General features: G+C 46.3%; 1 protein-coding gene across 1 annotated transcript in view; it reads right to left on the bottom strand.

Annotated features, from left to right (window-relative positions):
• Positions 1–3,413: 3,413 nt before the first annotated feature.
• Positions 3,414–16,113, bottom strand: part of Pm20d1 (peptidase M20 domain containing 1) — a 32,862-nt gene continuing 20,162 nt past the window's right edge. Inside the window, exons 11-13 of the mRNA XM_075987864.1 lie at positions 9,198–9,366; positions 7,467–7,566; positions 3,414–5,705 (exon numbers count right to left, since the gene is read on the bottom strand). Of these exons, the coding sequence (XP_075843979.1) occupies positions 5,582–5,705; positions 7,467–7,566; positions 9,198–9,366 (393 nt within the window). The 3' untranslated portion in view covers positions 3,414–5,581. The remainder of the gene's footprint in view (positions 5,706–7,466; positions 7,567–9,197; positions 9,367–16,113) is intronic.

Below are 16,113 nucleotides of genomic sequence, written 5' to 3'. Positions count from 1 at the left end.
TCCTTCAGCCAGAAATTGGAGACAGCATCTTGTAAGAACATATCCTGCAAATTAAATTATCTAGTTTCAAACTATCCTCTGTATTTATCCTTTTTGCTTACCTAGTTTTAGTTTACTAAACTGGCCTGATCGTAAGAATCACAAAATAGGCATCTGTTTTAAACATAAATTTCTGACTTCCTAAAAATTTTGTTTATAAAACTTCGGGGAGACAGACCAGAAAAAGGTACCCCAGATAACACTCACTCATGATTCAACTATTTGGATCTAGTTAGCCCTTGCTTGGTGGCTCTCAGTCCTGACTTCATATTAGATTCCCCAGGAAACTTTCAGAGAAACATCTTTTAGCAAGAAACCCTTGCCTGTGCTTGGGAGGACTCAGCCAGGCTCAGAGAGTTTCCGGTGACAGAGTGGCTCTCTGACCAAATCTGACAGCGGTGGTTCATGTGCAAACTGTTGATCTCAGTGATCACACTATGAAAATGCTTGCTGCAGTATAAGGCGTAGAAAATGAAGTCAGCGGTTTGAAAACAAGATAGGGAGCTTTCAAAAGTAATTGAAGTTAGTCATTACGGAAATGCAAATCCAAACCACAAGGTAACATATTGCATCCGCTACACTGGTCATCTAGGTCATGGTGGGGGAACAAACCCCAGAAAATCACACCTGCCAGTGCAGTCTGCTGGGCAGGTGATATGGTGTTGCTTCTATAGTGAACACGTGGTGTTTTCTCAAAGTTAAGCACAGAATTTCCATGTGACCAAGCATTTTCACTCCTAAGTGCCTGCCGAGAAGAATTGAAAGTGGGGGATCATTCTGGTTAAAAGAAAAAGACTTATAACACGCAGGCAGGCAGGCAAGGGAGAACGTGGCAGATGCAGGGGGCAGCATTGAGTGTGTGGCTGGGTGGAAGAGTACATATGCAAGATGGCCCCTTACCAGCTCAAGATTTCTTTCATAGATGTTTCTTCTTCATTCCTTCCTTCTCCCACTCCCTCCCCACCTCTTCTCTCAGTTGCTGGGGATTGAACCCAGGGCTCCATGCATGCCAGGCAAGCATGTGTGTGTGTGTGTGTGTGTGTGTGTGTAGGAGGCTGGGCACAATGTGCCACACTGTGTATATGAAGGCCAGAGGATTACTGTGGGATTTACTTCTCTCATTCCATCATGTAGGTCCTGGGGACAGAACTCTGGTGGCAAAGCGTGGCAGGAAGCACCTTTTGCCCACTAAACCATCTTGCTGGTCCATGAAAGTCTTGTTTTATTACATTCATTTTGCTTCCCAATCTACATTACAAAGTCTTCGAGCACAGACGTGTATATATTTTATATTGTGTACATTAAAATTTTTATAATTAAGATTTTCCGTGATGTCATTTTTTGAGTCAACAAAAAGATGTTTGAACACCTGTTGTTTTCATGTCTCTTGACCACGTACTCTGAAGGGGAATGGTGGGGTAATATGGTAATTCTCTGGTTAACTTTAGAGGGAACACCAACCGTTTCCACAGCTGCTCTACCATGTCACATTCCCACCAGCGAACGCACGAGGTTTCCAGCTTCTCTACATCCTTGCCAACAATTGTTATTTTCCACTTTTTTGATTGCAGCCAACCTGGTGAACATAAGTTTACATCTCCCCAGCGACTAGCAACGTTTACATTTACAGATCTCTGTCCATTCCACTGCCTCTGTTTCCCACTTGTTACACTGTAACAGCTTACTTCACAGGTTAATTGTATTAGCAACCTCGTTATAGTAAATTCTGCACAAGGGTTAGAAAGAAGGACCTGGATTCGGTTTGCCAGGTCCTTCTTTCTAACCCTTGTGGGAGGAGTAAACAGAACAGAATGCTGGGAGGAAGAGGAAGTGAGCTCAGACTCGACAGCAGAGATGCCATGCTCCAGGCTCCCGAGCAGACAGACGCAATTCAGCTCTGACCCAGGATGGACGTAGGCTAGAATCTTCCTGGTAAGCGCCACCTTGGGGTGCTACACACATGATTGGAAATGGGCTAGTCCAGGTGCGAGAATTAGCCTAGAAGAGGCTAGATAGAAATGGGCCAAGCAGTGTTTAAATGGAAAAAAAAAAAAGAAAGAAGGACCTGAACTAGACAGGACCCAGGAAAGGGTCTTTGCTGCACTTCCCTTTCCCTTCCCTGACTTAAAAGGCCCACACTGACGTCATTCATTTTTCTGAAGGCCTCACATGCGCATCTGCTTCAGCATCTTAGCCTGTGCTTGTGGTTCTTTGCCTGGTTCTCATTCAGCTCTGAGGTCTCCGCTGCAATGGCGATCTCTTCACCATGGAGGCACCATGACACATAAAGAATAGACGTTTTCACCAGGTGGTGGTGGCGCATGCCTTTAATCCCAGCACTCGGGAGGCAGAGGCAGGCGGATCTCTGTGAGTTCGAGGCCAGCCTGGTCTACAAGAGCTAGTTTCAGGACAGGCTCCAAAGCCGCAGAGAAACCCTGTTGTGGGGGGAAAAAAAAGAATAAGGTTTTATCTCTTACATTTGGAACAGAAACACCTCACCTGGGCTTCTCGCTTTAGAATGAGCCATGTGTCACAGCCCTGATGTGTCTAACACTCTGTCCCTTGGCACTTAATTTTTGGTGTTGATAGAGCAGTTAGTAACTGCTGAACATACATTCCTGAGAGATCAGGCTCCAGAAAAACATTTATCTTGCCCTAAGTCTTTATTTAAATTGATAAAATAGGATATATTTTGGTCTATCTTATAATGTTTTGAAGTTGGTATACATTAAAAATAAGAGGGGCTGGAGAGATGACTCAATGGTTGCGCTCTTCCAGAGGACTAGAGTTTGATTCCCAGCACCTAACTTGTGGCTTATAACCATCTATAGCTCCAGTTCCAGGGGATCTGGTGCCATCCTCTGGCCTTTGCAGGTACTGTACACATGTGGGCAAGCATTCATACACACTAAATGCCTATGGACATAAAATAAAGGAAAATTAATTTTAAAAATAAAGACCATCTTATAAACTCCATGCAATCCTTGCAGGGTGGAGGGAGGCACACTAATCTTTGCTGGTGTCTGAGTTTGGTGTATGTGCTTGCCAAAGCAAGCATGCCCTCTATCTTCAGCAAAAGTTGATGCCTGGTTGTCTTAAAGGCTGTGGGTTGCTGTGAACTAAAGGCCGGCATGAATTTGGAGTACAAGGTAGAACTGAGTTGTCAAAATGTTTAGGACAAAAAGACAAGGGAAAGCCTGTCATACCCTCCCTTTGGGTAGAAAGAGGGCAATGGTCCTTGTGAGATGTGTTACCTGCTAGTAGTCCTGAACATCCATTTTCTTGAAGGGCTTTGAGTTCTAATCCCTGGCTTGGGCTACTCATGAGTTAGTGTAGTTTTTCCAATATTGCAGAATGGCCAAAGAACATTTCTTAGTATTAAACATTTTATTCAATTCTGAAATTTTTATATTCTTAGATCTAAAAGTAACATATGCAAAGGCGCAATTTTATTCTTGACAGTGTGCCAGACATCAAACACAAGAATTTCAAGTTGTTTCATTTCAATTAAAATATTTATAGTTCCAAAAACATTTGGTGAAATGTTCAGCTCTTATTGGAAGAAAAGAATACTAAATCAGAGGTGGTGGTGCAGGCCTTTAATCCCAGCATTCAGAAGGCAGAGGCAGGCAGATCTCTTTGAGTTTTAGGCCATCCTGGTGTAGACAGCAAGTTCCAGGACTTGTCTGTCTTCTGGTCCCCCCTTCTGTCTTTTAATGGGGTACTGTGTGATATTTTGACACATGTATTCATGGGACGATGTCCAAACCAGCTTAAATGTGTCTATCACCTCAAACTCTCTTCTTAAAAAGTCATCAGTAAGTCAAGGATGAGGCTCAGCCCTGATGGCCTTGTCTAATCCTAACAACCCCACAACGACAGATCCTAATCAGTTAGGTTTCCTCCCTCGGAATACTTTTCTCATAGGATCAAGTTCACAACCGACAAATGTGGGGGACACACTCAAGCCTCAGCGGTTGTTACGGGAATTAAATAAGACATCAGTGGGGAGGAGGTGACACAGGGTCAGAGGATAATGGGGAGTGTGGGAGCCAGGTGACGTGGCTTCAAGCCACTGTTTCCTGCTAAATGTGGAACCCACTCAGAATCAAGTTCATCTCTGCAGGAAGGAGTAACAACAGCATAGTCACAGGGCTGAGATAAGGTGTAAGGAACTGCTCTGTAGGGCTCTGCACAAAAGTGAAGGGTTATTTTTGTTCTTAAGCTTGCCCTCCAACAAAAGCTGAATAAGTACGGAATTGGCCAAAAAGAGAGAGTGAGGGAAGGAATGTGAATCTTAGAAAAAAGAAAAAAAAGCCTGAATAATTCGCACACTGTTTCTAACACTGACAATTAAGCCAGAGCTGCAAGGAGCAGTTCACATCTTCACATCCATGGGAGGAAGGTAAGGACTCCAGAGGGAGGGAGAACGGGGCTTCTGAGGGAGCAAGGAAACCCAGTGCTATCAAGCCTGTAGGAGACATGAAAAAGTCTCGCTGGGAGAGGGAAAAAGAGGGAGTCTTTCAAGTCCCACTTCTGTGTCTCCCCTTGTGACCTCAACTCCCTTGTGAGCCACAAAGCACAGATCCTGGCCCTGAGTCAAGAAACGCTGCTTTCCAAAGCCCCCCACCTGGCAGCTACTGGGCAGAATCAAACCGCCTAGGGTTGGAGTCCAGAGAGAAGGCAGGAGTTCTGCAGTCCTCCAGTGAAGGTTGCCTCCCCTTGCCTCTCTTACCCAGGGAAGAGCAGCCCCTCGAGCACCCCACCACCACCTTGCCCTCCACTTCCCCTTGGTCATTCTGAAACAGGATATGGTGCCAGGGCCAAGGCTCTGCTGGTTCTGGGCTCCAGTGAGAGGCGGTGCCAGGGAAATGTTTCCACAGATTAGTGCCTCCTGGGGTGGGGTCACCAGAGCAGGTGGCAGGAACAGGGCAGGGAAGGGAGCAAAGTTCCAGGAACCCAAGGAGGGCAGCTTGCTTTTCCAGGCCCCAGTGTCTGGACCCAGGAGTTGTGAGGTGTGAGAGGAACTGGTTAGAGAGCAGCTGACAGTGCTTGTGGGAGCCTCTCCGTCTGACCGAGCTACTCAGGTGTGGAATAGACTGCAGAGGCAGGAGAGGCAGCTCCCACATCCAAGAAGAGAGTGGATGGCAGGAGAATGGAAATCCTAGAAGGCAATCCAGCTCAAGTACCCTAAGTTAACATTCTATCTAGATAAAACCTTCCTGAGATTTTTCCAAAATCTGCATTTGTTAAGGCAGGCTGGGAAAGAGGACTAGTGAGACAGGCCAACACCTTCTATGGCAGGACAGCGGCAGCTGAGGCCACTCAGGAGAAGAGGGCAGACATCGAAATGACAGGCTGGATTCTGCTCATCTCCTCCTCCTCGGTGCTTGGTCTATGGCGAGTGAAGGAGGGAGTCAGGCAGATGAACTCTGCAGTGCAAGGTGGTTCCACCAAACCTTTCGTCAACACCGTCTCTGTCTCTCCCTGTAGGTTAGTCCTGCCCAGGGTCGGGCACCCCTCACCCAGCTGTATCCTGGCCTCAGAGTTCATGCACATGAGGAACTGGCTCCTTGTAGGTGTCTGCATTCTGGATCAACTCAAAGATGAACTTCACCTGGTTCTCGTAGTTCCGCACGGAGATTTTCTCGTTGATTCCATGGATACTGAGGGAAGAAGCATTTTGGGGGGAGGAGATAAGAGTCAAATGCTGTGGCACAAGAGCTGGCACAGAACACCCTTCCTGGTCCCCCCTCCCATATGGCTAATCTTTGGTTCTCCTGGGGGCCAAGGTGACAAAAGTCATTTGTCAGCTCATGTGTGCCACACCCATTATTTCTCAAGGACCCGTGCTCCTGCCTAAGAACAGTGGGGAAAACATTGAATAACTCTCTGGGAGTTGTTTAGCCTAGTCTTCTTTTCTGAGGTCGGTTCTCCACTGGTAGAATTATCTTCCTAATTCTTATGTTCTTAGAATAGAGTCTCCTGCTAGAGTTTTTCCTAAGGTTTTGCTCACCAGGGATAAGGGAAGGCAGGAAGGCAACAGCCCGGGGCACCTCTCCAGCCTCTACCTAGGAACCTTGCTATCAGATCTCATGTTTAACCCTCAAAGTGCAAAGATGACAGGAAACAGAGGGGGCATTTACACTCAATTTTAACAACTCCCCAAACATAAATACTATGCTTTTTGTTTACATTTTTTTTGAGACAGGGTCTTTCTATATAGTCCTGGCTGTTTGGCCATTAGACGAGGCTGGCCTCAAAGTCAGACAGATCCTCCTGCCTCTGCCTCCCTTGCCATGGACTACCATGCCTTGCTCAGTGAGGGCCTTTTTTTTTTTCTTCTTGGTTTTCAAGACAGTGTTTTTCTGTGTAGCCCCGGCTATCATGGAACTCACTCTGTAGACCATAGACCAGGCTGGCCTTGAATGCATAGAGCTCCACCTGCCTCTGCCTCCCAAGTGTTGGGATTAAAGGCATGTGACACCACTGCCCAGTAGGAGTGCTATTCTTAAAATCACATTCAAACATTTTCATTCTGTTTCAAGTGACTTGTGGTATGGCAAAGAAATCAGGTCTGATGTAATAGATTGCAGAAGGCTAAATGGAAATTATCTTCCCAAACTTTGAGAGTTAAAATTGCCTGAAGAATCACAATAACGGTCATACTTGACAGTTAAAATTGGTATTCACATTTTGGATTTCCACAGTATTTCTTCTGAGAAGGCCAACTAACATGCACACCTTTAAACTCGTGTGTGTTTGCTTATCAAAGAATGTTGGAGGGTCTCCTTATTTTACAGGTGGAGGAAGGGAGGTCCAGGGATGAGCATTCTCTCAAAGTGAGAAAGGCTACCTGAGGATCCCCTTCTTTCCTGGACATGGTTTTGTCACATAGCTCAGGCTGGATTTAAGTTTGGCAATGCATTAGGCTGGAGAGATGGCTCAGCAGTGAAGAGCACTGGGTATTCTTTTAGGACCTGGGTTTGAGTCCCACATAGCTTATAACCATCTGTTCTGGGGTGCCCCCTTCCAACACTTAAAGGCAATGAATGCAAATGTTATACATCTATACAAGCAAACAAAACATTCATGCATAAAATAAGAATAAATAATTTTTTAAAAAGTGGCCATCCTCCTGCCTCAGTCTCTTAAGTGCCAGGCTTATAGGCTGCTACATCCAGCTTCTCCCAAGGATCTTCTTCCCAACAACCTCTCACCAGTCACTTGACTCTCTCCACTTGTTGAAAGAGGACTGTGAATGGGGACTACCCTCACGATTCCTGGAGCCACGATGCCAACTTGGGTTCTAGAATCTCTCTAATTTGTCAAAACCTGGCTTTTCTCTATTCTGTAAGTCACCCAAACGGGAAGGGACAGCTCAGATACATCTGTTAAGCCTTGCTGCTTAACCCTATTCCACTTACCTACTGAAGCCCTGAGGCTGCAAGAAAACGGGGTTGAACAGATAGATGCCGTTGGTGAGGTTGGCGTAGTGCCGGCTGTCTGTGTTGGCAATGCAAATACCTAGAAGGGGAAGAGAGAGAAAATGGGTTTCGTGCGAGCCACCTGTCCAGTGATGCAGGGGAAGCCGGGTGACTGACTGGGAGCCAGTTAGGACCTGGGGTCACTGTAGAGTGATAACTGGGATGTCCTAAGAGCATCTGCCTAGGTCTCGCCTCCTACCTCCCAGACAGGGTTTCTTTGTGTAACCCTGGCTGTCCTGGAACTAGCTCTTGTAGACCACGCTGGCCTGGAACTCAGAGATCCGCCTGCCTCTGCCTCCCAAGTGCTGGGCCTAAAGGCATGCACCACCCAGCACCTAGGACATTTTTTATTGTCTAAATTGTCTCTTTTCAAATACTTACAAAAACTGTAACTGTAACCAGGAACATGGAACCTCCTAGAAGCGTGGGTGAGATATCCCCGAGTGGCCCAAAGCTAAGCTGTTCTCGTTCCATGATGGCCAGGGAGACTTTCCACTTTGTCCTCCCAGCCAAGGCCATATACTGTGTGAGGACTCGCGAGTTCAGAGAGATCATTTGTTCTGCATCACTTAGGGCAGAAGCCAACAACCGCGGGGGCATTTTACTGAGGTAAAATGGAGCTGTGTTCTGCTGGTCTCATCTTCTGAGGGAGGCAAAGTTCAGGTGGGAAAGTCCCAGGAAGCCCCCCCCTGGATAGGTCCCCCCCCCCGCTGGGCTTGGATTCGCCTTGGATAGGCAGGACCTTTGGGGAAAGCCATTCCTAGCCTCAGTGCAAGGGCGGCAAGACAGTGCAGGATGGTATTTTGTGTTTTGTTCTACTTTCCTCTTCTCATTTCCAATGGGTACCTGGGTCTAAACCCATGCATTGTGGATTTCTTCCTGTTAACTTTCTCTACCCCCATGGCAGTCTGACCCTACTGCTGGGATGATGGCCAGGGGCAAGAATGGGGTAGGGAGAGCCTTCGAGGCTGAAAGAGGAAGATATAGACTGTGAGAACCAGGGTTCCTAAATGTTCACAGAAAGCCACAAGTTAACCCACCTAGAGGGAACTGGACATTTGTCCACACATGGAGACCAGAGACCTGGGAACTGCTCAGTCATCACTACGCCAAAACTCCCCTGGTAACATCTTGCAAAAAGGCAGATTTCTGCTGGAATATGAGGGTGGGTCCAGGTGTTCTACATTTTGTGAAGTTCCCTGGGAGGACCACTGCCAGATTTAGACGGCATTAGCACAGGTGGGGGAAATGCCGAGGGGCCTGCAGGCGTTAGACCCAGGAGGAGCACCGGTATGGATGTCATGGGCTCAGAGGCTGTTCTGGGCAGTCATTCTAAGTCCTGCTACTCAGCTGTTATTCTAGGTTGGTGACAAGGTAACTCCTCCAGGAGAGGCATATCCTAAGCCAATGCCTCTTCTATGTCAGAGGGACACAGAACGCTACTGCCATAGGTGAAGCAAGGACCCATCCTCGGCTGACCTAATTTATTGTTTCTGTCCCTTTCCTGTTTCCCTTCTCACTTCCACCCCCGGGGAAAAGTACAGTTCCAGGGACAGAAGCAGCCAGCTGTTTCCAGGATGAATGGCTGGGTTGGGGGCAGGGAAAGGAATATCAGATAGGAAGCAGTCCCGGCCACCACCACCCACCAGCCACATCTGATGAAGTCATTACCGGGGACAACAATATCGACTTCCGGGAAGACAGACCGTATGGTCTGTTGAAGCAGCTGGTAGCCTATGGCCTTGGCATCGGAGGGGCTGACGGGCAGGGGCTCAAAAGACCTCAGCACATGTAACTGGACTCGGTCATCAGCCACAATGTTCTTGACAAGTTCAAGGACCTTCAGGGTAGAAATCAAGAGGGTTACAATTCTCGCTGATCTGCTACGTAAGCACCAAGTTCAGATCTTTCATTTCAGCAAGGTAGCACTCTAGAGGTGAGAGCAAAGACTTGGTTTTTGCAGCGGGACCCCAGCTTTTGCTGCCAGGCTGTGAGTGATGTAAGAGCTGGCACTTCCTAGAAAGCATGGCAGAATTCAGCTTAGGTGTTTAGGAGGATTGTCTTACAGCTCTGAGTCAGACAGGGAATAATCCGGAAATTGTTTTTTTCCCCTAGGGTTGTGTGAGCCGTGGGCTTGGGTAAAGCATACGAGATAGTAGGACGAGAAGAATCTCAGCCATCTCGAGAGGATGAGCTGCTCCAACCCGATAGCCTTGGGGTGGTGACACAGGCTGCAAAGGGCTACACCATACAGGTTTCCTTTTCCTCTCTTGAGCTGATGCCTGTTTGTAACCAAATACACTGAGCAGAAAGATGAGCTCACATGCACACAGAATCAGGAGTGTGGTGCTGTGGCTGAAGGTTTCCCCTTTGCCTCTTTTTATTGAGAAGGACCATGAGGAAATTCCCAGAAGAATCGAGCCTGAGGTGACTAGGGGGTGTCCAATGGAAATCTCTGGTCCCAGGAAAGATGGAGAATGCACCAGGAGGCTTCCAGTGGTCCCCCAGCCCAGTCAGCTGCAGAAGGCAAACCTCATTTGAGCAGTGGTTAGTTTGAAGCTGCTCCTGTCCTACGAAGGGCTGTGTGTCACAGCTGGAGATCACCTGAATGGGGGCACTAACTAGAGAAGTCATTTTAGGCCAATGGCCCCTAGAAGTGTGGCAGAAGCTACATCTGGAGGGTACATCTGCAGCAAAGGCTCCCACTTCTAGCTCAGAAACTCCATTGGAATCAAAGCAAATGTCCTTCAGGGAGGGGTGAGGGTCATAAGAAATCATTTTCAACCAGAGATCAGTTTCATCCCATCACTAGTGAATTCACCATGGGTATGTCTCAATGGTAGAGTGCTTGCCTAGCATGCACAAGGCCCCAGGTTCAAGCCTCAGTACCTTAAAAAAAAAGTATATCTAGTCCTCACACATTGTTTTACCCAGAGCAAGGCTCCTAAGTTATCCCCTGTGCAGTAGAGAGGGGTTGTGCCTGCTGTTTCTTGCTTCAGCCACTCCAGAGGTTTCAGCATCTGGAAACTGAAGAAGGTATGATGACTGGGTCCTTTCAGTGAGAGGCTGGAGCCTGATCCCGAGGCAGGGGCCATGTCAGCCTTTCTCCCTTGTCTACAGTATTGAGCAAGTAAAAAGCAATAATGTCGGCTACTTGAGCTATAAAAGACAAGAACCAACGAAAATGATAAGAGGCGTTGTGCCCCTAAGTACCTTGTCCATCCTATACAGTTAGGAGTACGGGGCTGAGTGTCTACCTGATTACCTAAGGAAGGTGCTCTGCAGAGGCCCGCGTACAACCGGAAGTGAGGATTAGAAAAGCATTTTTCTTAGGTGTGTAGTTTGGTGTTAGGAATTTCGAGTCTGAGGAGGGGATATAGTACTAGTAGGGAAAAGGCAAGAGATTCCTAAGGTGGAGAAGGATGGGTTAAAAAAATGAGGCATGACAAAAATGTTGTGCTCTGGATAATACCGCACAGTGGAGTGACTTTGGGCCAGGCCCCCAGACCTCTCTGTACTTGTTTGCTCCTCTGTTACCAGGAGCTGAGATTCTTCTCAGTGTTTAAGACGTGTCTAGCATTACGTCCTGCTCAGTGCAGTGTGCACAGTGTGGAAGGAAGGAATGGGGTTAGGTGTACAGGAAGCCACGCCCCAAATTCATCACAAGGAAGATATTCATATCAGGATGCTAAAAGGGGGACGGTCTCTGTCGAGTGGCAGCTTGTCCTGGGTCTTCTTCCAGAAGCAGCCTATACAGCTGGATGGAAGCTGGAGTCACACCAGAAAGACCTGGTTAAATTTTAAACAGCCAGTGTTCTTACCGTCAACAAAGAGAACACACAAGTAATCGACACATAAAAGAGACACCATAGACTGGCAATGTGCCGGGACTGTAGATGGAGAATTGAAAGGTCAGGCTCTATAGCACCCTTGGAAGCCGCTCTCTCCACTGGTAGTCCCTTCTTCTAGTCCATTATTGCTGGAGGGGTCGTGTTCCTTGATCACAAACAGACACTAACAATTATTATAGTCTAGAGTGGCCTCTGACTTACTATCTTGTATCAGACCTCTTGGGGACAGGGATAAAGGTCTGTTCTGGCTGGATGTGGTTGAGCATAGCTTTAATTCCAGCAGAGGCAGGAGGATCTGTGAGTTCAAGGCCAGCCTGATCTACAGGTGACTTTCAGACCAGTGGGGGCTACAAATGAGACCTTGTCTTAAAAAGATGGCCTGCCAATATGTCCTGCTAATATTTCACTGCCCCTGTATTAACTCTGCTCATGTTCCCACTGCAGCTCCACAATCACTTGTGACCCAGAAGCTCATTATCTTTATACTACTTACTGCTTATGTTACTCTGTTCATTCGTTTGATTGCTTGCTACTGCCCCTTCTCACTGGACCGCAAGTCCAATTAGAGTGGGAATCTTGTCTTTCTGAATCACCACTATCCCAAGTGTTTGGAAGAATGTCTAGCTGGGTCAAGGGGGGAAGTCTGAATTATAGCTTCTTTGGAGGGTGACAAGTTTAAGGCCAGCTTGGGCAACTTAGCCAGGCCCTGTTTCAAAATAACAAAGTCGGAAAAACTGGGGAGGAGTCTTGCCTGTGTGTGTGTGGCCCCAGCCGCCTACCTCTATGTTGTGAGGAAGAATAGATGCAGAATGAAGACGAGAACTGTGGCACCCACGCGTGTTCCCACTGGACTCAGCATGACGCTCTGAGCTTTGGCCCCTGGACAAGAGTGACCAGGACAAATGGGCCCTTTGAGCTTCCTAAAGAATGGAGGTTTTCCAGGATAGCCAAAACAATCCTGGACAATAAAAGAACTTCTGGAGGTATCACAATCCCTGACTTCAAACTCTATTACAGAGCTACAGTACTGAAAACAGCCTGGTATTGGCATAAGAACAGACAGGAGAACCAATGGAACAGAATAGAAGACCTGGATATCAATCCACACATCTTCAAACACCTGATCTTTGATAAAGAAGCAAAAAATATCAAATGGAAAAAAGAAAGCATATTTAATAAGTGGTGCTGGCATAACTGGATATCAACATGTAGAAAAATGAAAATAGACCCATATCTATCACCATGCACAAAACTCAAGTCCAAATGGATCAAAGACCTCAACATAAAGCCAGCCACACTGGACTTCATAGAAGAGAAAGTGGGAAGTGCACTTGAACGCACTGGCACAGGGAACCACTTCCTAAATAGAAGCCCAGCAGCACAGACCCTTTCTACTTCCCATGTAGATTATATCTATGTGAGTCTCTCTTAGTGTCCTCATTGCTGTAGAAAAAGACAAGATCTCCTGAGTAAATTGGGAGCATGGGGACCTTGGGGGAGGATTGAAAAGGGGAGGGGAGAGGCAGGGAGGGGAGCAGAGAAAAATGTAGAGCTCAATAAATATCAATTTAAAAAAACCTCATAGAGATGATGAGTGAAAAGCCCCCCCCCCCCCAAAAAAAAGAATGGAGGTTTTCCAGCCTCACTGGGGCAGGTGGTCAGGATGAGTTCAGGAGATTCCAGGAATGTCATCAGATAGACCAGCAGGGAAGACCTTTTGGCTAGGAGGACAGAGTGTGCCAGGACCAGGGGGATGAAAGCCCTAATGGGTGGAAAACAGCCTTTGGAAAAGGATGGAGTTTGAATGGGCTGGGAAAAAGTGGGTGGAAAGCTCAGCTGATTAAATCCAGTGATTTCCTGGAGCTATGAGCCTCCAGGGAGAGCACAGGGTTGGCACCTGCTGAACAGCAGCCGGAGCCAGGATTCACACTGAGCTCAGACCCTTCCCCGAGGCTAGGCTGGCTGTTGACCCACTGAGTCCATGAGATTGCCGGGCCTATATAATTGGTATAGATTCTTGTATACTGATACAAGTTCAAATTATATTTGTTATTTCTGTTTACAATATTTATACACCTATGCAAAGTTATTTTGTCAGATTGTATACATGCATGTTTCTACCTCTGTTTAAGACATTTTATATACTGATACAATTTTTAGGATATATTTATCATATTACATTATATATTTCTACCTCTGATCAAGATACTTATACATTATTTACATTTTAAGGTTATTGTCCTCTTTTACTGCACAGTTGGTTACAGATTATTTAATATTCTGATATGAAGTCTTAGTCTTTTTTTTTTTTTTTTTTGGTTTTTCGAGACAGGGTTTCTCTGTGGTTTTGGAGCCTGTCCTGGAACTAGCTCTGTAGACCAGGCTGGTCTTGAACTCACAGAGATCCACCTGCCTCTGCCTCCCAAGTGCTGGGATTAAAGGCGTGCGCCACCACCGCCCGGCTATGAAGTCTTAGTCTTTATGTTATACAAATATTAAGTATTATAAGTCAATAGTCACTCATGTTTGTTATACATATAGTCAGATTAATTAGGCTCTTTAAATACGTAGAGATTGTATTCTGCATAGATAAGTAATCTGCAACCACTTCAAAGATCCGTAAAACATGACATTTAAATAATTTAGGATTCTGTTGACATGAGACACGATTGCTCCTGATAGCACCAATCTATTCCCGAGAGAATGTTGAGCACCAAAGACACTCCACTTGGAGTTTCTTTTCTTCTTGTCACAACTGGTCTTGGGCAAGAAACTGCCCATACCTCAACCACTGACAAAATGCAAAATGCATGGTGTCCAGACTAAATAAGCAGGACACACACACACACAAAGGCTGCCAAACCTTACCTCTATAAATGGTCTATCAGTTACTCCAGGCCTTAGCCAAAGTTGGTTGCTTCAACATTGCAAATGAGACTTTGGGTGATTGCCCAAGTAACCAGCTGTCTCTGTCATCTACTGCATATTTTGGAAGCTGCTTGATTGCACTTCCTGCCTACTCAAGTAATATTATCTCCCTTCTCAGGCCTTCTATGGGGTTAAAGATTAGATAAATGTAGTTACCTTCCTCTTATGACTTAGCCAAGTTATTTCCAATGCAAAACTTAGACTTCTTAGGATAAAACACTTAGCATATGTTCCTTGCTTAATATTGTTTATGCTGGTTATAATCCTAATTTTATACTTGATATTTGTTCCTAATGTATATAGTTTTGTATTGGGTTTGGAACTCTCTTATTTAGAAAAAAGGGGGAGGTGATGACCTTTAAGAGGCTGGACCAGGTTAGAGCATGACCTTTGGGTACCCAGAGAAAACCACCAGCCTGCCCAGGGCTCTCTCTCTCTCTCTCTCTGGTTCCCACGTTACACACCTAAGGTTAGACTTCTTGTTCCTGTTCTGTGAGTTTGCCCCTTATAATAAAGAATTATAACTGGAATCTTATGGAGTTAGCTTGGGATTCTTTGACTAGTGTCCCCACCCCCTTTTCAGTAACAGGAAGAACTTTCAAAAACTAACAAGTAGAAATCTAGGTATGTCTGACTCTTGAGGAGATGGGCCAGAGTCCCTATTGTGTTCTAGAATGTATTATCCACCTCCCAGTTGCTGGGTTACCCTCTTGGGGTTTTCTTTCTTGCTGTTGTTATTGTTATTTTGAATGTGTGTGTATGTGTGTGTGTGCATGTGCATATATGTTCCTTGCGTGTGCATGTGTGAGATACAGATCAGTCTGGTGTGGTGGTTTGAATATGAATGGTCCCCATAGGTTCATATGTCTGAATGCTTAGTCATCAGTAGCAGCACTACTTGGAAGGATTAGGAGGTGTGGCCTTATTGGAGGAGGTGTGCCACCAAGGGTGGGTTTTGAGGTTTCAAAAACCCAAGTCAGGTCCAGTGTCTCTCTCTTCCTGCTGCCTGTGGATCCAGAGGTAGAACTCTCAGTTACCTCTCCAAAACCATGTCTGCCTGTGTGCTGCCACGCTTTCTGCCATGATGAGAATGGACTAAGTCTCTGAAACTGTAAGCAAGTCCCAATGAAATGCTTTGTTTTTGTTTTTTGTTTTTTTTGTTTTTTTTTCGAGACAGGGTTTCTCTGTGGCTTTGGAGCCTGTCCTGGAACTAGCTCTTGTAGACCAGGCTGGTCTCGAACTCACAGAGATCCACCTGCCTCTGCCTCCCGAGTGCTGGGATTAAAGGCGTGCGCCACCATCGCCTGGCTGAAATGCTTTGTTTTATAGGAGTTGCAATAGAATTTACAGGACTAAGAAAGACATCTTGCTTGGGACTTGTATGGACCAGGCTAGCCTTGAATTCAGATTCACCTGCCTGTTTCCCAAGCACTGGGGTTAAATGCACGCACCATCATATCCTGGTCCATCTTATGCTTTTAGGACAGGGTCTGAATTTAGAGCTCACCAGTTGAGCTAGACTGACTAGGTAGTTAGCCAGCTCCAAGGATCCTAACTCTGCTCCTCGAGTGCTGCGTTAAGGGGTGCACTGTTTACCCGGTTTTTCTGTGGGAACTAGGACTCCAAACGGATCTGCAGGCTTACACGGCACATACTCACCCACTGAGCCATTTCCCCGCCTCCTGTTCTGCTTTTCATTGATCTACTTGGTTTTAACTGAGAATTTCATGCGTCCTATATTTTTATCATTCCCCCGACTCCTCCCACATCCCCCACTTGTTCTCAAATCCATGCTGTCTTATTCCTTA

Source organism: Microtus pennsylvanicus, chromosome 10 (assembly GCF_037038515.1).
Source record: "Microtus pennsylvanicus isolate mMicPen1 chromosome 10, mMicPen1.hap1, whole genome shotgun sequence".
In the NCBI taxonomy this organism is placed as follows: Eukaryota; Metazoa; Chordata; class Mammalia; order Rodentia; family Cricetidae; genus Microtus; species Microtus pennsylvanicus.
Note: the sequence above shows the minus strand (reverse complement) of the source record. Positions and strands in the feature narration are given on the sequence as shown.